At 40.2% G+C, this 22,535-nt stretch overlaps 1 protein-coding gene and 1 long non-coding RNA gene across 2 annotated transcripts; both read right to left on the reverse strand.

Annotated features, from left to right (window-relative positions):
- Nucleotides 1-12,924: 12,924 nt before the first annotated feature.
- Nucleotides 12,925-15,801, reverse strand: LOC148341926 (uncharacterized). Its single transcript, XM_088281204.1, has 2 exons — nt 15,521-15,801; nt 12,925-14,334 (listed from the first exon to the last, which is right to left on the reverse strand). Exons 1-2 carry the CDS (start codon nt 15,642-15,644, stop codon nt 13,277-13,279), a joined length of 1,182 nt encoding a protein of 393 aa, XP_088137330.1. The 5' UTR covers nt 15,645-15,801; the 3' UTR covers nt 12,925-13,276.
- A 2,174-nt stretch (nt 15,802-17,975) lies between these two features.
- On the reverse strand, nt 17,976-19,051 carry LOC148341927 (uncharacterized). Its single transcript, XR_015842337.1, has 2 exons — nt 18,754-19,051; nt 17,976-18,225 (listed from the first exon to the last, which is right to left on the reverse strand). It is a non-coding gene; the product is annotated as an uncharacterized LOC148341927 (long non-coding RNA).
- Between the last annotated feature and the right edge of the window lie 3,484 nt (nt 19,052-22,535).

Genomic DNA, 22,535 nt, shown 5'->3' on the forward strand with positions numbered 1-22,535 from the left:
ACCATGTTGTCGGTTGGACAGTATTCCAAATGTCATGCCATGTCATTATCCACACCGCTTTTCCTGTACTGGGTCGCGGGAGGGTGCTGGAGCTGACGTGATAAAGTGTTTCTTAATGTCAACAAATTTGCATCTTTGCCTTTTTACAGGCTTTTTCGCCAGTGCGATGGTGCCTTGATTGTCCTCAAAAACAATTAGTCGCTCTTTATTTTTTGCATGAGATATTTTTTTTATCTCCCAAGGGGATATTTCACGTGGATTGAGCTCTTAAGTAACTAAAAAAGTAAAAGAAAAAAATAATTAAGGTTCTTTAAGAATATGAATACGCAAGAAAGAAATTTCTCAGATCAACATTTCACATTGTCGTTTGTCAAATGTTGATAAATTGTATTTTTCATTCGGGATTTGTCTGTTGTTTTTCATTTATTTGCACGTCACTATTTAAGTATTTTTTTCTTTTACTATTCTTTACCTCTATCAGTATTTAATTCGCTTTTCATGGAATTATTTAAGCTTGCTTATGTAATACTACAATATTTATTCAATTTCTTTAATACATAAAAATTATTTCAATATTTTTTAATTATTTTTATTTAAATCTTGAATATTTGTCAACATATTTGTTCATTTAAATATGAGTGCAATTATTTTATTTAATTATTGCAATAATTAATACTTAAAATTTCATTCATTATTTTTTATCTTTCAAAATTCATTCAATATTTATTAAATGTTTCTATATTTATTATGAATTTAATTAACTCAGTATGTGGTTGTGAATTTTAAATTGAAATATGTCGCTGTTTTATTATGTAAATGTTAGAGTGTTAAAAAATATTTCGGTATTTATTTAGGTACTTAAATATTTAATTATTCGTTTCAGTATTCATTAAATTACGGTGATTCACTTTTGCAATTCAGACGCGCAGCAACGAACTGCGTAATGCGGATCCTCTCCTCCGTGGTGACGAAAAAAAAAGAAGCGGGAAGATTTACGAAAGCAGGAACGGACCGTGTAACAGCAGAGCGATAAATACACTGTGTTCAGGAGGCGCACACGATATTTGTGCCTTTCTTCATTTTTACTTTGTTTATTAATGTACATTGTTTGCATTGGCCTCAAGGACTCATTCGGCGTGTATGTATTTGTAGTTTTCACTGTGTCACGTGATTTCCTAAAGCCATCAAAGGAAGAGAAATAAAAAAAGAAAATCTGGACATCAGTCTGAATCGTGGCCTTTTCGCTGGACCGGTGTAGCTACACTCTTGACATTCCAAAATCTTTGAGAGAAAGTTAGACTACTTGCATTTATCTTTCTTGTTCTATTTAAAGTTCAACTTCTCGTTCAGTTTTTCACCTTTTCACAGCGTAATGAAGGCCAGTTGAGCAAGTGGAACAAGTGATTTTATTGATGATCGTGGAAGGCACCGATTTCATAAGCACCGTTTCTTATACCGTTTATTATATTTTATTCAAAATCACATCTTACCACAAAGAGTCGGTTCCTTCAGTTTTTTTGTCCTTTTTTTAAGCTTCAGATCGCTGCAATTCTCACCAGCACAATCGTGTTTCTCAGCACTCTGTTTAGTGGCAAATTTCTTAGCACAAACGCTGCAACTGAATGTCTTGTCTCCACTGTGCGTTCTTGTGTGGATTCGTAAATTTGACTTTACAGAGAAAGATTTACCGCAAACCGAGCAGGAAAAAAGGTTTTTCTCCACTGTGTGTTCTTGCGTGCCTTGTTAAATGAGAATTTTGGGAGAAGCTTTTACCACAAACTGAGCAAGAAAAAGGGTTTTCTCCAGTGTGTTTTCTTGTGTGGCTTGTCAAACATGACATATCAGAGAAGCTTTTGCCACAAACTGAGCATGAAAAAGGTTTTTCAACACAGTGTGTTTTTGTGTGAATTTGTAAATTAGCCTTTCTAGAGAAGTATCTTCCACAAACCAAGCAGGAAAAAGGTTTTTCTCCACTGTGTGTTCTTGTGTGGTTTGTTAAATGCGACTTTTGAGAGAAACTCTTGCCACAAACTGAGCAAGAAAAAGGTTTTTCTCCAGTGTGTGTTCTTGTGTGCGTTTATAAACTTGACTTTTGAGAGAAACTCTTGCCACAAACTGAGCAGGAAAATGTTTTTTCTCCACTGTGAGTTTTTTTGTGCAGTTTTAAAGACAACTTTGAAGATAATGAGTCAGTGTGACATGCCCTCTCACCTTTAGTTTGCTCATTATCATCATCATCGTCACGAGCGCCTGATAATGTGTCCTCATTTTGTGCTTGTGATGGCCCCCAGTGGTCTTCATCACCTTCTGTTGTCACGTGATGACTTGAGCTGCTGCTTGGAGGCTCCGCCCCTCTGTTGTCCTCACTCTCATCCTTGTTTTCATCTTCAGTCTTTATAGGGACAACGTTCACTGGTGACTTGTTGATCTCCTCCTCCTCCTCCTCCTTTTTGATGTGAGTCAAGTCTGGCTCCTCTTTCACAGAACAGAGATCATTTTGTCTGACGTCTGCAGGACACAAAAAGACAAATTTGGTTTGGTCAAGTCAAAGCTCATGCGGTGACTTTGTCTTATATTGTTTCTACCGTGTTACCTTGACTTGTGCCTGCCGCATACAGAGCAATGTGTGCGACCCCAACTTGGACCGGACCATGGGGACATTTCACAAAATTACGTCCTACGATGTAAACCTCCTTTTAGCAGCACAACAGTGATAAACGAGCATTTAAAAAGGAAGCACGTTGCGGCTGATGCCCGATTTAATTCCTGAATTAGTCACAGACGTTTCTGGAAGCGAGCTGAAGTTAGCACACACAGGCTATTGTGTGCGTCTGATGGAACACCTGTTGTGGGACCCTAACTTATTAATGGGGGCCACCGCAACATAATGTCATTGATAGAATAGGAATCCTTCAAGTGAAATATGTTTACAAGTATTTCTTTTTGCATTTAGAGAAAGCTTCATCGTGGGTACTTTTTGCTTCCATTATAATCTGTATACCTAAAAGAATTAAAGGGGCCCTGGAATCAGAGTCGCTATTTATTGCATGATTTACGTTTGGGTTTTTTTTTTTGCCCAAAATGACATTTAGCCTGCGAGTACGTTCCGACATTACCCTTTTTATTTTTTATAAAATTTGTTTTTAAATAAATTTTAAAACAACATTATGTTTGAAGAGTCAAAATCCCTACACATAAGCATTAAGCAACAACACTTTCACTCTGACTTTCATGTTGACATATTTGAATAATGACTGTATATTTTAAAGTTATCCAATATGTATTCAAATTCGACTAAGATACACCATAATATTTTAAGAGTTCACTGAATTATTTTGGAACTGCAATGATGCTTAACAGCCATAGGGTGTCAGTAATGAGTAACAAAGTAACACAACATTGTCATTTGCATAAATTACCAGGAACTATGAGTTGTGGGGGAGATGCAAACCACCTGGGCCACAGGAACTTTATGACCGGGAAATAAATGTTCCTGGCCTTGTTGGTAGAAAAGGGGGTTGTGACGTTCTCCCTTTTTAAGCCCATAGTAAGCCAAAGATGCAGATGCATTCCTTGCAGCATGCGCTTGTTCACTGATGAGATCCGTGCAACCCTGGATGGATGCATTAAATGTATTTTAAATGTTTGGATGGGGTGAAACTACGCACATGTGCACAAAACAGTGCAGAGCCACCGGAGGTTCATTGACTCTCACCTGACGAAGCCAGTACAAAGTTAATACATAAATAAGACCATTACGTGCTTGATTTTTTTAAAAAACTTAATATTTTGTGTTTTATCCACTAAAATTGATCAACCGCCATTGATGTTTTCGCCGCAGTGTGCATATTATTGAGAGTCAGGCAGAATTACTTCCGGAAGGAATTGCTTGAACAAGATATAAATACCAGAAAATGTAAAATGTTAAATCAGTTCAAATTTTATTAAAAAAAATACATGGAGTTCACCCCCCCTATTGGTTGTTCTTTGACATATATTTTCTGCACTGATTTCATTTGGCAAAAACAAATGTTCAGCAGACCTGCAAGTAAAAGGCAATATTTAAAAATAAAGCGGCAATAACCTTGGACGCATTTCCCCAAACAACTTAATGTTGTGATGCATATTTTTAACGATAGAAAGTCGTTCTTGACAAAGCAAATGAGAGTAAGACGTGTACAAACCTGCTTCGTGTAGCACAACACGAGGCTGGTTGCAAACTTCGTCCAGCAGTTGAAGATGTTGCTCGTTCTCTTCTTTTATTCCACAAAGTTCCTCTTTGTACTTGGGTGTCGTTCTTTCACACATATTCAAATGATAATTCCCAAAATTCCGCACTTGATCTCTGCTTGGCGATGAGTCATGTGCCTCTTTTTGTTAGCGGCTAGCAAGCTAACAAGCTAAGCTAACTACGCCGAAAAGCATCAACGCGCGAAGATAAGGTTATCGGGACACAAAGACTTAATGAATTATGTCGTAGTCCTTTAGAGTAGCACTGGACATCCTTTGAAAAAATTACAGTCAGTTCCACACTAAATCAGAAAAATTTAGCGGTGGGTGTTTTTGTTCCGGTGTGGACGGGTCGGTGGATGTGGTCGAGGTCCTTCGGAAGCTGCGCGCTTGCTTATGACGTCATGCTTTAAGCGCGTATTTTCCAAATATATTTATTTGCCTCAGTGGTTTTTTTTACACCTGGCTGTTCTATTTTAATATTTATTTTATATAATATTTTAATTCGGTTGATAAAAAAATTAACAAAATAACTAAATTAACGCCACATTGGCGAGTCATCTCTCACGTCACTTCCGCCTATGCCCCGAGAAGCCGCTGCTGGAACAGCAGTGGGACGTTTACGTTTCTCCGACCGAACTTGCAACAATGCTGTGGTTCACTCGGGCTGCAAGATTGTATGAATATAATGTCGGCATATACTCGCAGTGCCTCTCAATTATTTCACGCCCGCCCCTACCAAGAAGAAAAAGATTCGCTCCCCCCCACCACCAATTGTTTTTCTGTCTTTGTAGATTGATATTAGATTGTAAATAAAATATCCCTTAACTAACCTAAATTGATAAGAAATATAATTTTGAGAACTATTATAGTGAGGATCTCGAAACTCAGTAGTCTGTTGTGCAAATATTGATGAGATGACAAATATTTGTCTTGTTATTGTTGGAGTTGGGTCACCGTGGAAATAAGAAGTAGTTAGTAAATCAACCTTTAAAAGCCAAACTTACTCCAATGCGTGTTCGTTTTTTGTGCTCAAGAAGAAAAGGGTAAAAAAAAAAGACTCAACAACTGATTAGAGTTCCGATATTTAGTTTCTTCAATTTCTGGAGTTCAGGAAATAATACAAAGACAGATATCTGGGCGTCTTTTTCTTAATCTCACGAGAAAACTGCACTCGGGCGAGCACAGTCGAAAAATGCGCGCCATCTTTCAGCCCAGCTTCAGTTTTTATAGGAGTTTTTTTATGTCAAGGGTAATGTAGGTTGAATCAGTCGTCCTCGCTCCCTCCCACGGCACGGGTCCACGTCCAAGGGAAGGTCCTCCCCAGGTTAGTCATCGTCTGGATAAGTTGATTCCCGTCTGGTCCCCAAGACTGACACGCCAAGGCTGGCCTTCTCCGGCGGGCAGTCCCTCCGTCTCTCTCTCCGCTGGCATTCTTTTGTAATCTTGTCGGTGTGTGCGCGTGTATGTGCACGTGTATGTGCAGGTGTATGTATATGTCTGTGTGTGTGTATGCGTATGTGCATGTGCTCCGATCTCCAATTGTTCTGTCTTTCAGAATGTGTTTTTTTTATAGCGTCTGTGTGAGTCCTCCAGTGCCCAATTTGGTATATTTCCCTCTACAGCCCATGTGGAGAATGTGCTTCGTCGTATTTGTCCATGAAGTGCTGTGAATGTGAGGGCAGCTCATGGAAATGCTATGTGTAGAGGTTATTTTAGATTCCATTAGTTTCTTCTTATTTTCGTTGTTCAACCTCTTCGTTTGGTGGCGAATAAAAACAACTTTTTACGCGTGAACAAACACTGATGGTCGAAGCACGGCAAAAAGACCGTGTTGCTCCTTCGCCATCATCTTTATTTCTTCTTCAACCAAAAAACACTTTCTTCTTCGTGCATTACAGTAAATAAAGAATTGCGCCTTCTAACGTTGACACATTTCACTCCACAAATCAAAATAATTACAAAAGACAAAGAAATGTATAATTTCTTCTCACAAACATGCAAATGGCAAAAAACAAATATTTGCAATCATTATCCATAAAAATATAAACATTTGTGAAGTGGCGCTAACAACTCATATTCAGAGACACAAAAGACAAGGGCCCGGAAACCCTCAGTGTTGAGAGAACACTATATCGGCAAAGGTAGGCCCCGCATCGTCTCCCTATACATTACGATGACGGCGCTGAAGAAAGCGGACACAGAGACTGTGACTGAATAAGTCATCAGAGCTGAACATGGCGAGCGAAGGGTTGATGATGGCAATGATTATGAGAGGGCTACGGGAAAAATATAAGCCTTTCACGTTAATGGTGACGCACAACTCAATGGACGTTTCGCTGGGGGAGTTCAAGGCCAAATTATGGAACTTCGAGGCAGCGGAAGACACAGGATCACTCGCCGAGGAGGCCGGAGGGACAGTGATGAAAGCACGGGCGGCGCAAAAGAAGAAAAGCAGACCGCAGACGGAGCTGGCGTGTTGGCGATGCGGCGAAAAAGGTCACCGTAAAGATAACTGCTCAAAGACTAGTTGGTGTAGTTTCTGTTAACACACAGGACACGCGGACAAAGCATGCCGGAAGAAGCGCGGACAAAGCGCTCGGTACGCGTGCGTCCAAAAAGGCGGAGACGATGACGGCGGTGGCAGCCATGAAATGCAACATGATGACGCCAGGAGAACAACCGGAGGTGAGGATTACTCCTTCAGGACGGAGACTGAGAATACCAGCTGGACAGCACAGCAAATGCAACAAAAGGTACTGATTGTGGACACAGGTGCATCGTCCCACATTTTGAATGACAAAAGACGGTTTAAGAACTTTGTGAGCAATTTCAGGCCGGAGAAACACAGCATGGGGCTCGCAGATAGGAAACGTGTTTTTGGGCTGGCACAAGGCAAGGGAAACGCACAGGTGTGTCGAATAGTCAGTAAGGGGCGTCGGTGTAAAGTTACGTTCAAGAACGCCCTCTACATCCCATCCTTGCCTCAAGAACTGTTTTTCGTGAAGCGAGCTACAGCTAAGAGTGCCAAAGTCTTCTTCAATGAAGGTGAAGACGTTCTTACGGCGCCTGATGGTCCAACATTTGACATTTATATGTATAAAAGAATGTACTACTTGAAAACAGAGTGTGATGAAAACGATGTGTGTAAAGTCAGCCATGATATTCAGACATGGCACGAGATAATGGGGCACTGCAACTATGAGGATATATCGAAATTGCAGAATGTAACAGTAGGCATGCACATTAGTGGTGCGAAACACAAGCCTGTTAAAGAATGTGATGTATGCATAAAAGGGAAGTTCACCCAAACGAGAAACCGAAATCCAACTGACAAGGTAAAGACACCGCCAGAACTGGTGAACACAGATTTAGCTGGTCCGATAAGCAACGAATCCATTGATGGTTTTAAGTATGTGCAATCTTTTACAGATGTGTATACAGGTGCTGTGTTTGTTTATTTTTTGAAAGCAAGGATGATGGCGATGCTCTTCAAGCTACCAAGAAGTTAAGATTCCCTTTATTAGTCCCACAATGGGGAAATTCGAGGTTCGAACCCAGGCCTCCTGGGGAGACTGGGACCAGAACGCGGCGCCTTAGACCACTCGGCCATCCAGTTCTTATCTGATGTAGCACCATATGGCACTGCGAAATACATACGGTCAGACAATGGAACCGAGTTCACAAACAGAGACTTTAAGACACTGCTACGAAAGAACAATATGAGACATGAAACCTCCTGTCCTTATTCCCCACACCAGAATGGGGTAGCTGAGAGGGAATGGCCGACTCTTTTTGATATGGCCAGGTGTAAGCTTATTGACTGCAACTTACCAAAGAGCCTGTGGCACAATGCTGTTCAGGAGGCGGCATATATAAGAAATAGGTGTTTTAATAAGCATACAGGCACCACTGACAGGAAAAATGTGTCATTTATCAAGGATGCACAAGTTCGGGTCAATATGCCTTGCCTATTAACAAGACAGGATTAAACTAGACTTTAAGTGCGAAAAAGGACACTTTGTAGGGCACGACAAAGGCAGTCCAGCCTTTCTAGTTTATTATCCAGTGAGGGAAAGGTGACAAAGCACAGACTGGTAAAGTTTGTCACCAAGACAACATGTGAAAATGAAACGCTGACTTATGAGTTAGACCTGCTACCTAGAGTGAGTTGTGAAATCAAAGACACCCCACAACCTAGTGCGAGCACGGACATACAAACTGGTGGTTCAAAACAACCAAAAGATGATGATGACAAGCACCCTAAAGGGACACCACAGGTCCCAAGTAGTGGGAGATATCCTACTCAAGAACGAAGACCACCGGGTTATCTAAAAGATTATAGTCAAGACAGCAGTGAGGAGGATGACAGTACACTTGTGAGTATAGACTACTGCTACAGAGTAATGTGTAATATTCCCCAAAACTTTAAAGAGGCCATGACATCAACTGAGTCAGAAAGATGGAAGAAAGCAATGGACGAGGAGATGAAGTCCTTAGAGGACATTCAAACTTTTACTTTGACTAAATTGCCAGAAGGCCGGGAGACAGTGGGAGGAAAGTGGGTCTATTCAATCAAGGAAAACAGTGATGGACGTGAGATGTACAAGGCCAGGTTTGTGGCTAAGGGATATAGCCAGAGAGCAGGAATAGACTATGGTGAAACATTCTCACCGACAGCGAATCTGACTAGTGTACGGGTAGTAATGCAAAAGGCTGCCCAGGATGACTTAATCTTACACCAAATGGACGTAAAAACAGCATATTTGCACGCCCCCATTGATAGAGAAATATACATGGAACAACCTGAGGGTTATGAGAAAGGAAGAGATGGGCTAGTGTGTAAGCTGGAGAAGTCCATTTACGGCCTAAAGCAATCTGGACGTAATTGGAATTTATTACTTCACAAATTCCTAACCGAGAACAAATTTATCCAGAACCCAGCAGACCACTGTGTATACACAAAGGAGTCGAAAGTAGAAGGGAAAGTGATAATTGTTATCTGGGTGGATGACCTTATTATTGCAGCCAATAACACAAGTGGATTAGAACAAGTGAAGAGCATGCTCTCCATCAAGTTTAAAATGAAGGATCTAGGCAGATTAAAACATTTCCTTGGCACGGTCTTCAGCCACTCTGAAGGCTGTGTAGATGTCACACAAAACAAGTATGTGGAAAAGATCCTAAACCATTTTGACATGTAAATGTGTAGAACAAGGCAAACACCCTGCAAACAAAAACTAGACTACACTGAAGATGCGCCTAGAATGACTGACGTAAAAATGTACAGAGAAGCGGTTGGCAGTCTCATATATTTGGCCACCTGCACACGCCCTGATCTATGTTTTGTGGTGAGCCGACTATCGCAACATTTTTTCTGAACCCACAGATGAGCACTGGATCACGGTCAAACATGTCTCGCGTTATCTCAGAGGTACAACCGACAGACAGCTCTGTTTTAGAAAGAGCAGCGAGGGTCTTGGTATTCGAGCTTACAGTGATGCAGATTGGGCGTCGGACGCCACTGACAGACGCAGTACCACAGGGTATTGTGTGAGTATGTGTAAAGACAGTGCACTGGTCTCCTGGAGGACCAAGAAACAACAAACAGTAGCACTATCTACCTGTGAGGCAGAATACATGGCTTTAGCCCTAACAATACAGGAGTGTATTTATTTGGAACAACTGTTAAAAGGTATTGATGACTATGTGTACCCGAAAACTATCATTCATGAGGACAATCAAGGGGCTATCGCACTTGCGAGGAACCCTGTGTACAGGCAGAGGTGTAAACATGTGGACATCAAATATCATTTTATTAGATCCATTATAAAAGACGAGAAGATGATACTTGTTTACTGTCCCACAAATGACATGGCAGCAGATGTTATGACCAAGCCTGTTACCAAATCTAAATTAAAGAAATTTACAGGGGTCCTGTTGGGCATGTAAATATTTGACATTCAAATGTCATGTTATTTTTTTTTTATGTCTTCGTGAAAGTTGTACAGTATACAAGCCATTCATAAGTGGGAGTGTTGAGTGTTATTGTATGACTGCTTGTTACTGTAATGTGCTTATTTGCCACAAGGGGTGCTGTCGCTAACAGACGATGCCATGTTAGGCAGGTGTTCAAGCCTTATTTCTCTCTCTGCTTTTGGCTCTGGAGAAGAGCAGTTCGTGTGTGTTGCTGAAATAAACTACGCCAGTTGGCTAACGAGAGAAGTTGTCTACATATCAGAATTATTCTTCTGCTGCGACTGGGCATCAAGGTATAATCCTATGATGCCACATGACCATGGATTTTATCAGGCTGTTTACTGTCCAATCGCGTTTTACAACAGTACGACATCCGGGAAGACTCAAACACAGTCGATAGAAGGGTCTTCTGCATTCTAACATGCTGCTCTTATTGTTTTTGTAAAAATTCAAATGTTTTTTTTTGTTTTCAAATATCTTTATTTGGTTCAATAAGATTGTCCCTTGAGATCTATATGCTTCTATAAACGTTTTTGTTTGTATTATTTATTCATTTATCTTTAATAAGCAAACGTCACCACTCGGAGTTGTACATTTGCGTCTTCGTTGTTAGATGGCGCCATGGTACTTTTTTTATCGATACGCAAACAACTTTGGAACATATTGAATACAAAAACTGCATTGTTGAACAACAAAAATAAGGAAAGGAAGAAAAAAGAAAAAACAATGTGAGGATGTCGTCCATTAAAGTTGAAGTATAGTTAGTGTAGAGAAGGACATGGACTTTTTGGTTACAATTTAATTTCACTTGCAAAACATTTCATCCGGGCGGCACGGTGGCCCGACTGGTTAGCACGATGGCCTCACAGTGAGAGACAGCATCGCTCGTGGGTTCAATCCCGGCTCCCGCCATCCTGTGTGGAGTTTGCATGTTCTCCCCGTGCTTGCGTGGATTTCCTCCTGGTACTCCGGTTTCCTTCCACATTCCAAAAACACACTCTAAATTGCCCCTAGGTATGAGTGTGAGCGCAGATGGATGTTCGTCTCTGTGTGCCCTGCAATTGGCTGGCAACCAGTTCAGGGTGTCCCCCGCCGACTGCCCAAAGATAGCTGGGAAAGGCTCCAGCACCCCCCGCGACCCTAGTGAGGAGAAGCGGTACAGAAGATGGATGGATGGATGGAATATTTCATCCATTGATGTAAATACCTCAAGGCGAAGCCCCAAATCAACAGTTGGATGAATGACCTCAAGTTATTAAAAAAAATCATTGCATGTCATGACGAACAAAAATGCCCAGACACTATTTTTAACGGAACGTTTTGCTCTTCTTGATATAGATCCTTTAGATTGAGTTTACAACAATATTTATTCAATTATTTTAACATGTAAAAAATATACAATATTTTTAAATACTTTTTATCTCAATCTTGAGTATTTGTCAAAATATTTGCTCATTTAAATATGTGCCCAAATATTTATTGAATTAATTTATTACTTAAAATTTGACATGAGAATTTTTTTTATCTTTCAAAATTAGGATTCCTAAATTTGTTCAATATTGAATAAATGTTTCTATATGATTATGAATTTAATTTACTCTGTATGTGGTTGCGAATTTCAAATTGAAATGTTTCACTATTTTGTCATTTAAATATTAATTATTAAAAAACTATCTTGGCGTTTATTTAAGTATTTAAATATTTCATTATTTATTTCATTTCAGTATTGAGACGCGCAGCAACAGCGGCAGCAACGAACTGCGTGATGCGGATCATCTCCTTCGTGGTGACAAATAAACGCTGACTCCAGTCGCCATCAAGTTACCAACTCCTGATGTAGCGTCCAACTTAAATGACGCCACGGCAGGCTAAGACAAGGGGGTGGAAACATTGATGCGCATCCCAACTGGCATGACTGTCTTTAGAGGCGCATCCATAGCAGAAGCAAATGACAGGCACTTACTTGTCATTCATTGTCGCTCTCTTTGGGTGATCATATCTCTCTCTCTTTTTTTCCGCAACAAGAGTTGGCCGACGTTCGACGGTTGTTTTACTCTCAAGTCCAGTACATGTTGCGCTCACAGTTGATGATTTTTATGCTGAATTGTACGGTCAGCAAAAGGTTTCTTCCCCATGCTCACCCCACCACACGATCCAAACCAAACAACCACTACCCACAGGTGAGTGCACCTACTAATAAGAAAAGACGCCCCCCCCCCCCGTGACACCACCAATCACAGCGAAAGTGGAGTGTGCGCACGGTTGGTGCGTGCACAACACACGAGGCTTCTAGCATTCGTATCTGTGGCTGGTTGTGTGGTCATAATGTACGTGTGGTCTGAGACTGTGACTGGTGTACAAATAGTGGAGGCGTTTCTAGGAAGTCTGGTGTATACTCTTAATCCGCATCGCCACCAGATCTCATCTAAAGTTTTTGCATCGTCTGAAGCTGGGATGTCTATAGTTTCATTACAATGTGTAGGGTCGACTGACATGTAAAAATTAATACCTGCAAGGTTTACACATACAAACTGATTACATAAGGTTACTTGAGGTTAATATGGTCTTCAACTTATTTTACAGCTCCTACACCTGACATTCCAAAACCTTTGAGAGAAACTGAGACGATTTGCCTTTCTCTGTCTGGTTCTTTTTATAGTTCAACTTCGAGTACTGTTTTTCACCTTTTCACACAGCTAAATGAAGGCCAGTGGAGCAAGTGGAACAAGTGATTTTATTGATGATTGTGGAAAGCACCGATTTCATAAGCACCGTTTCTTCTCACACCTTTTCCATTAAAGTACGATTAAAAAGACAACTGAAAAGCATAATGTTAAAAAATGTTGTTCCAAGCAAAGGCAATTATTTTTATTTACATGTTTGATGTAAACGCCAAAACAAATCATCATCACTCAGACACGTTGCTTCTTCTGGCACGGATCAGATTGGCTTAGTGTCAATAAAAGAGCTTTGCAAAGTTAAATTTATCATATTTCATTCAAAATCACATTTACATCTTACCACAAAGAGTGAGTTCCTTCAGTTTTTTGTCGTCTTTTTTTAAGCTTCAAGGATCGCTGCTTTTCTCACCAGCACAATCGTGTCTCGCAGCACTACGTTTAGCGGAGAATTTTTTAGCACAAACGCTGCAACTGAATGGCTTGTCTCCACTGTGTGTTCTTGTGTGGCTTGTTAACGTTGACTTTACAGAGAAGCATTTTCCACAGACTGAGCAGGAAAAAGGTTTTTCTCCACTGTGTGTTCTTCCATGTTTTGTTAAAGTTGATTTCAGAAAGAATCCTTTGCCACAAACTGAGCAGGCGAAGGTTTTTTCTCCACTGTGCGTTCTTGTGTGGCTTGTTAAATGCGAATTTTGGATGAAGCTTTTACCACAAACTGAGCAAGAAAAAGGTTTTTCTGCAGTGTGTGTTCTTGTATGTTCTTTTAATCGTGACTTTAGAGAAAAGCTTTTCCCACAAACTGAGCAAGAAAAAGGTTTTTCTCCACTATGTGTTGTTGTGTGTTTTCTTAAATTAGACTTTCCAGAGAAGCTTTTCCCACAAACTGAGCAGGAAAAGGGTTTTTCTCCAGTGTGTGTTCTTGTGTGTTCTGTTAAATTTCCCTTTTGAGAGAAGCATTTTCCACAAACTGAGCATGAAAAGGGTTTATCTCCACTGTGTGTTCTTGTGTGGATTGTTAACATTGACTTATGCAGGAAGCTTTTGCCACAAACTGAGCAAGAAAACTGTTTTTCTCCACTGTGTGTTCTTGTGTGCGGTTTTAAAGACAGCTTTGAAGTTAATGAGTCAGTGTGACATGCCCTTTCACCTTTGGCTTGCCCACTGTCAACGTCATCATCATCATCGTCATGAGCGTCTGATAATGTGCCCTCATTATGTGCTGGCCCCCAGTGGTCTTCATCACCTTCTGTTGTCACGCGATGACTTGAGCTGCTGCTTGTCGGCTCCGCCCCTCTGTTGTCCTCACTCTCATCCTTGTTTGCATCTTCACTCTTTATAGGGACAACGTTCAGTGGTGACTTGTTGATCTCCTCCTCCTCCTCCTTTTTGATGTGAGTCAAGTCTGGCTCCTCTTTCACAGAACGGAGATCGTTTTCACTGACGTCTGTAGGACACAAAAAGACAAACACATTTGGTTTGGTCAAGTCAAACCTCATGTGGTGACTTTGTCTTATATTGTTTCTACATGACTTGTGCCTGCCGCACACGGAGCAATGCGTGCGACCCGGTGTTAAAGAAATTACATGTCATGTTTCAAAACTATGCTTACAGATCAATAGAAGGTCACAAAAACATGGACCTCTTAAACAGGAAAACGTTAGTTCAGTGGGAACAGAGTTGTGTCTATGCTGGCAGTTTAGCAGGAAGCCACAAAAACAGATGCGCGTCTTGAACCGTGTTCGACAGGAAACCGTTTAGCTCGCATTTAACAGAAGTGTGACCCAAACATGTCTTGCAAGCTGAAACCGTTAGAACAAAAGGAAGCGTGTGGACGGGTGTGATAAAGTCAAAGTGTGTCCATTCTGTATGAGTTTGCATTTTCAAATCTGCTTCAATAAAAATCCACATGGGTTAAGAAATCTTTGGCTTTCACTCTGGGAACTAAATGCTCCTGTGCTTGTTGGTAGAAAAGGGGGTTGTGACGTTCTCCATTTTTAAGCCCATAGTAAGCTAAAGATGCAGATGCATTCCTTGCAGCATGTGCTTGTTCACTGATGAGATCCGTGCAACCCTGGATGGATGCATTAAATGTATTTTAAATGTTTGGATGGGGTGAAACTACGCACATGTGTACAAAACAGTGCAGGGCCACCCAAAGTTCTTTGACTCTCACCCAACCAAGACAGTGCAAAGTTAAATAAGACCAATATGTACTTGATTTTTAAAAAAATAATATTTTGTGTTTTATCCACTAAAATTGATCAACCGCCATTGATGTTTTCGCCGCAGTGTGCACATTTTTTAGAGTCAGGCAGAATTCCTTCCGGAAGGAATTGCTTGAAAAAGATATAAAAACCAGTAAAATGTTAAATAATCAGTTCAAATTTTATACTGGAAAAAACATGGAGTTGACCCCCCACTACTGGTTATTCTTTGGCATTTATTTTATGCACTGATTTCATTTGGCATAAACAAATGTTCAGCAAACCGGCAAGTCAAAAGCAAAAATTAAAAATAAAACGGCAATAACCTTGAACGCATTTCCCCAAACAACTTAAGGTTGCGATGCATATTTCTAACGATAGAAAGTCGTTCTATACAAAGCAAATGAGAGTAAGACGTCTACAAACCTGCTTTGTGTAGCACAACACGAAGCTGCTTGCAACCTTCGCCCAGCAGTTGAAGATGTTGCTCGTTCTCTTCTTTTATTCCACAAAGTTCCTCTTTGTACTTGGGTGTCGTTCTTTCACACATTTTCAAATGATGATCCCAAAAAATTCGCACTTGATCTCTGCTTGGCGATGAGTCATGTGCCTCTTTTCGTTAGCGGCTAGCTAGCTAACAAGCTAAGCTAACTACGCTGAAAAGCATCAACGCGCGAAGATGAGGTTATCGGGACACGTAGACTTAATGAATTATGTCGTAGTCCTTTAGAGTAGCACTGGACATTCTGTGAGAAAATTACAGTCAGTTCCACACTAAATCAGAAGAATTTAGCGGTGGGATTTTTTGTTCCGGCGTGGACGGGTCGGTGGATGTGGTCGAGGTCCTTCGGAAGCTGCGCGCTTGCTAATGACGTCATGCTTTGAGCACGTATTTTTCAAATATATTTCTTTGCCTCTGTGTTTATTTTTACCCCAGGCTCTTCTATTTTAATATATATTTTATATAATATTATAATTCGGTTGTGAATTTCTTTTAACAAAATAACTAAATTAACGGTGTCACTGATGGTGTAGTGGTACACTCGCTCGAGTTGTGTGCGGGCAGCGTGGGTTCAGTTCCCACTCAGTGATGGTGTCTATGTCTGCTCTGTGATTGGCTGGCGACCAGTTCAGGGTGTAGTGCGCCGTTCGCCCGAAGTCAGCTGGGATAGGCTCCAGCACCCTCCCGTGACCCGGATAAGCGGTGTGGATAATGACATGACATGACTAAATTAACGCCACATTGGCGAGTCAGCTCTGACGTCACTTCCTCCTATGCCCCGAGAAATCGCTGCTGCAACAGCAGTGGGACGTTTGCGTTTCTCCGACCGAACTTGCAACAATGCTGTGGTTCACTCGGGCTGCAAGATTGTATGAATATAATGTCTGCATATACTAGCAGTGGCTTATGGCAAGCCGTTTGAGCATTTATTCCATATCCTTGATATCACACATTTGTGTATTTCACTAGTGCGGTCTTTTCCAGCACTAGTAATACATTCAGCCACACTAGTGATGCCTTTGTCGTACATGTTGCACAGAAACTCTAACAAGTGACTCATTTTTAGCAACTAGTTCAACAACTTTTGTTCAACTAGTGCTGGTAGAAGTCTAACTTGTGACACCTAGATGCGCACTAGTAGTGCCAAATTCCCAGCTAGTCATCTTTTTTATGCTCTAGTGGCCCACTGGACCAAACTAGTAATGTTCAAAGTATTACAAGCTAACAGGTAAGTCACAAAAGCGTCAACATGTTAACTAGTTAAACATGGATTATTCTAACATGTTAACTAGTGACTTATGATCGAATGCACTAGACAACTAGTTGGAAATTAAATACCCACTGGTTAACTAGTGAAAGATAAACATCAACTAGTTCACGAGTGAAAGTCCCTTGAAGTCTTGATATTTAACTAGTGAGTCTAAAAAAAATTACTTGTAAACTAGTGATGCCTCAAATATCCACTAGTTACACTAGTGAAAGATTTTGACTGAACTAGTTCCACTAGTGAGTTCCAAAATGTTCACTAGTAGCACTAGTGGATGCCAACCTGCTCACTAGTTAACTGGTGAAATTGTCTTTTTGGATTAACTAGTAAACTACTGATGTCCAAATTTTCACTCGTAGAACTAGTGAAACACAAATTGCTCACTAGTTGCACTAGTTACGCTAAATGCTAATGAGGAGGCGGGAAAGTACCATGAGTGTATGCCTCCTATTGGTTCTCTGATAGGAGCTCCACCCAGCAAAAAATTAACCCTGTAAAGCCTGATCCCGAGTGTCCACAGTTTCTTTTACTGCCTGTTGCTTGGTATATATGCAGAATAAAACATTTTTTCTCAGGGAATGGCTCTCTGGGGGATGTATATTTATTATTTACATGGACATAAGGGGTAATAGTACTGCTAAAAATTCACTCCTATCCACTTTTAGTATACAAAATAAAAGGAATGCAGTATAATGCAGAAGTCCTGCAATTAATTCTGCCTTCACGAGGCTGTGATTTTTCAGTTGTTGAATCTGTTCAAAGTTGATGCGTATTTGTTAAAGATGCTGTAATCTGTATTGTAAATGCGGATTTGGGAGAACAGCACAATAAAATAATATTACAATACTTGATGACATCACCCCCTGCTCGTCTCTAATGATTGTTTGTTGTGGAAAAACAACTGAAGTAAATAAAATACAAAAACACAATCTTCTTACCGTGTAATATCAAATAAATGAATGTGTGTGCATTTTGAGGTTTCTACAATCTTTATTGAAGCCACTGATTGTGTTTTGTTTTTTAAGACAGGAGATGTGACCGAGCAGGTTCGATGTTGGAGGAAATATTAGTTGTGGTTTCACCACTTAATTTCAGACAATGCATATCCAGAATACAGTTGAAAAACATTTTATTGTGAACATAATAAGTTACATGAAATATATAATTAATTTAACAATGAATAAACGGGATGTTTTTATCAAGATTTCGGGAAGAAGTTGTGTCTCTCCTCCTCCTGGTGTTATTTAGGGAAGCTGATCACCCTTTAGCTTCTATGAACAGCATCGTGCTGCAGAAGATGCGCCGTCAGAAGGGTCCGAATGGAGCTGCTCATCTGCCGTGGGGTCTCCAAGCAGTCAGGACCTATAGTTTGTCCAGTAACATATAGCGCAACCTTATTTATAATACACAGTTACAAAGGAATACAAATACTGCGTGTAATGAAGGCAAGGAAATAATTCAAATATACAAACGCAGCTAGCAAACGATAATGAACGATTATGTTCCAACGTTAATTGAACTCTTGTTCCTACTCTATTAGCTTGTGAGCAATGAACAAACTACACCGTGAAGTCAAAATGTGAGCGTCAAATGCGCGGAAATCTTCATCTTTTGCGGTTCGCTATAAAACTAGCAGCGGCAGATTTCAGAAAGTCCTGCCGGCATGAAGCTGCTCTCGGCGGCAACTGTGAGCGTTGAACTGCCGCCATCCACGATCAAAACCGGGCACCGACATCTCCGAAATCGTTGAAGCAAGTTTTTAAGCAGGGCTTATCTTGATAAATTGACCACACATTTGACGTTTACACCACTACTTTGTCGTCTAAAATAATCGTAAAATCAAATTTGGTATCACATTAAGAGTAATATTTACAAAAAACATTGCAATACCTCTGAAGGTTTTCTCTTCGGCTTAAGTCGCTGGTTGGCACATCATGTATCGTGATTGGCTGTCCGAAAAACAAACGTCATGTCGGATGAATCCTGGGTAATGTAGGATCGTGACAAGGCGTCCGTTGAATAAATATTGAAAAGGCTTGCCGAGGCACGCCATTTGAGTATTTATTCTATGGCCTTGAGCATGCATTTCACACTAGTGCCCCACAGCATTTATGGGCTTACATGTTCACTAGTAAGATACAAAAATGAGCTTACTAGTGAACTAGTGGGCATTTTTATCTTACATGTTCACTAGTAAGACACAAAAATGAGCTTACTAGTGAACTAGTGGGCATTTTTATCTTACATGTTCACTAGTAAGATACAAAAATGAGCTTACTAGTGAACTAGTGGGCATTTTTATCTTACATGTTCACTAGTAAGACACAAAAATGAGCTTACTAGTGATCTAGTGGGCATTTTTATCTTACATGTTCACTAGTAAGATACAAAAATGAGCTTACTAGTGAACTAGTGGGCATTTTTATCTTACATGTTCACTAGTAAGATACAAAAATTAGCTTACTAGTGAACTAGTGGGCATTTTTATCTTACATGTTCACTAGTAAGACACAAAAATGAGCTTACTAGTGAACTAGTGGGCATTTTTATCTTACATGTTCACTAGTAAGACACAAAAATGAGCTTACTAGTGAACTAGTGGGCATTTTTATCTTACATGTTCACTAGTAAGACACAAAAATGAGCTTACTAGTGAACTAGTGGGCATTTTTTAGCTCATGGGGATCAGTCGGAAAGAATACAATGGTTTCCTATTGGCTGCCCATTTGAAAATAATATAATCCACCAGTCACGGCTCATGATTTTGGAATTTCTCTGCCGAACTAATTTTTCAACATAAACATGGCCGATAGCGTACTGAGACGTATCAGGCGAAGGTGCAGGGCAATAGAGAGAGTTTATCGTCAAGGATCTGCCGGTGGAAGTGAAATACGCGCGATAAACATTTCCATTGCTAATTTAAGAAGAGTTCGTCAGCACATTAGCACCGAGGCAACTCAAAATTTGATTCAAGCTCTGTCAGATCTCAGATCTGTCATCGCTACGGGACCCGCTCCTATTGAAGCACATGTTTGTTTCTCTGCGGCAACTCATTTGCATCCAGGTAAAGTGGCTATAATTCTTATTGTATTTTTTTGTGTCTGTTTCTTCTAACTACCCATGGGTTTCACAGACGCCCTGTTGTTCCTTAAGTGGTTAATATACAGTTTTCCTGTCTTTATATGAGCTCTATAGATTTAGACTGTTCAGTAACACAATGGCTATCCACTTTGAAATATATATATGTATTAAAACTCTTGTTAACAACTCATACCTATGTCATAAAAATGGTTAGAGAAAGTAGCTTCTTGTGGTTTGCAAGATAATTGTTGGTCAGATATATAAAACTGCTGCAAATATATATATATATATGTGTATAAGCATATAAAAGATCACACTCATTAATTTGCTTAGATTTCTTAATCCTTTTAATTCCATATTTTAGGTAGACGCGGGAGACCAGCCCTTGATATTACAAGGGATCAAATTGAACTACTCCTCACTCAAGGCTTTACAGTGAGAGCCATAGCAGGGATGTTGGGCTGTTCCTCTTCATATCTCCATAAAAAAATGAAGCCTTTTCAGATTTCAGCCAGAAATAGATTTACTCCCATTCATGATCTTGACCTCGAGGAGCATGTCAGAATATTGCACAACCAATTTCCAAGATCAGGCTCGGAAGTAAGCATTCTGCAACATAGTCGCTTTATGTATATGATATCTTTATATCCAGTGTGAAATTTCACTTTTTTAATTGTGTTGAAATATGAACCTCTTTCAGATGATGAGGGCATACCTTCGTGCTGCTGGCATTGTAGTACAAAGAAAAAGAGTTCGAGAAATCCTCAACCATGTTGACCCAGCTGCTGCAGCCCAGAGATGGAGCCAGACTGTGGCTAGAAGAACATATTATGTGCCATTTCCTAATAGTTTATGGCACATAGATGGTCACATGCGTCTCATTCGGTAATGAAGGATAATCTCTTGTATTTGTTTGTATTTGTTGGAGCATTAGAAAGCAGATAGTATTGTCCGGACGGTGCAGATTAAATTTTATTTCGTAATTTCTCTTTGTATAGGTACATTTCACAAACTCCCGACTTGCGCACTTAAATGCGCAGCAATATAATCTCAGCCAGTAGGCCCTAACATCAGCCAAAACAACTCCTCCCTCTCTAGCACACAATAGATATTTTTTCCTTAAGTCTGTAGTTACATTTATTGAGTTTTCAACATCTTACTATTGCTCAGGTTGTTGACTGGTTGTGACACAGTCACTCTTCGTTCAAGGTCTTCACTGTTGGCTTGCAACTGGTTGAGATGTATGCCATATCTTGCCAAGCCAGTTTCCAAATTTTATTGATTATAAGGGTCTTCTCCAAATACATTGTTGAGAGCTGTTGATTGCTGATGGATGTTTGAAAGCATGCCTTCCATCCAAATTTGTGTTGGCGTCCGATTGTTTGCAGTTCTCAACCTGTGGTTGTTCCAGCCATGTCTGAATATATCCAGTCTTTTCTGAATTTCTGGCTTGTGCACAATTTGTAGTGCCATTTTGTGAACGTTGTCATCCGGGTTCAATATTTGTTCATCTTCAAAAGAATAGAAAAGCATGTAAAAGTAGTGCACAACCTGATGGAAAACGTCTCTCCAAAGTCGTTCGATACGTTGGTTGTGCACAGATTGGCCTGTTATGTGACTTGCATGTTCTTGAACCTGTTCTGTTCATTCATCATTGGGAGATAGCCTTGGTGGAGGTCTGGTGGAGTGTTTTTCTAGGGAATAATTTCATACAAATAAATGTGATAAAACTTTAATGCAAATATAATGCTATACTGATTTTCTTGTAAGGTAACCACTATTGTTTTTATTTTTGTTTTACAGGTGGGGGTTTGTGACACATGCTGGTATTGATGGAAATTCCAGGCTAGTAACATACATAAACTGCAGCACAGACAACACAGCTTTGACAGTGCTGAAATATTTTGTCCACGCTACTTGTCTATATGGGTTACCCTCCAGAGTAAGATCAGACCACGGTGGGGAAAACACTCTGGTTGCTCTTCTAATGAATCTTCTCCAAGGACAAGAACATGCAAGTCACATAACAGGCCAATCTGTGCACAACCAAGGTATCGAACGACTTTGGAGAGACGTTTTCCATCAGGTTGTGCACTACTTTTACATGCTTTTCTATTCTTTTGAAGATGAACAAATATTGAACCCGGATGACAACGTTCACAAAATGGCACTACAAATTGTGTACAAGCCAGAAATTCAGAAAAGACTGGATATATTCAGACATGGCTGGAACAACCACAGGTTGAGAACTGCAAACAATCGGACGCCAACACAAATTTGGATGGAAGGCATGCTTTCAAACATCCATCAGCAATCAACAGCTCTCAACAATGTATTTGGAGAAGACCCTTATAATCAAGAAAATTTGGAAACTGGCTTGGCAAGACATGGCATACATCTCAACCAGTTGCAAGCCAACAGTGAAGACCTTGAACGAAGAGTGACTGTGTCACAACCAGTTAACAACCTGAGCCCTGAGCAACACCAAGAGGTTCAAAACTTAATACATGGAACAACAGACTTAAAGGAGAAATATCTGGTGTGTGCTAGAGCGATTGAAAACATTCAACGCTCAACAAATTAATCCACAA

Source organism: Idiotropiscis lumnitzeri, chromosome 2 (assembly GCF_059441095.1).
Source record: "Idiotropiscis lumnitzeri isolate Australia: NSW breed Sydney's pygmy pipehorse chromosome 2, RoL_Ilum_1.0, whole genome shotgun sequence".
In the NCBI taxonomy this organism is placed as follows: domain Eukaryota; kingdom Metazoa; phylum Chordata; class Actinopteri; order Syngnathiformes; family Syngnathidae; genus Idiotropiscis; species Idiotropiscis lumnitzeri.

Bases quoted from the DNA above. Each gene is read 5' to 3' on its own strand.
- LOC148341926 (XM_088281204.1), bottom strand. From the start codon at position 15,644: ATGTGTGAAAGAACGACACCCAAGTACAAAGAGGAACTTTGTGGAATA. The intron at 14,335-15,520 runs GTTTGTAGACGT...TGTGTCCTACAG, and splicing joins TGTTGTGCTACACAAAGCAG to ACGTCAGTGAAAACGATCTC.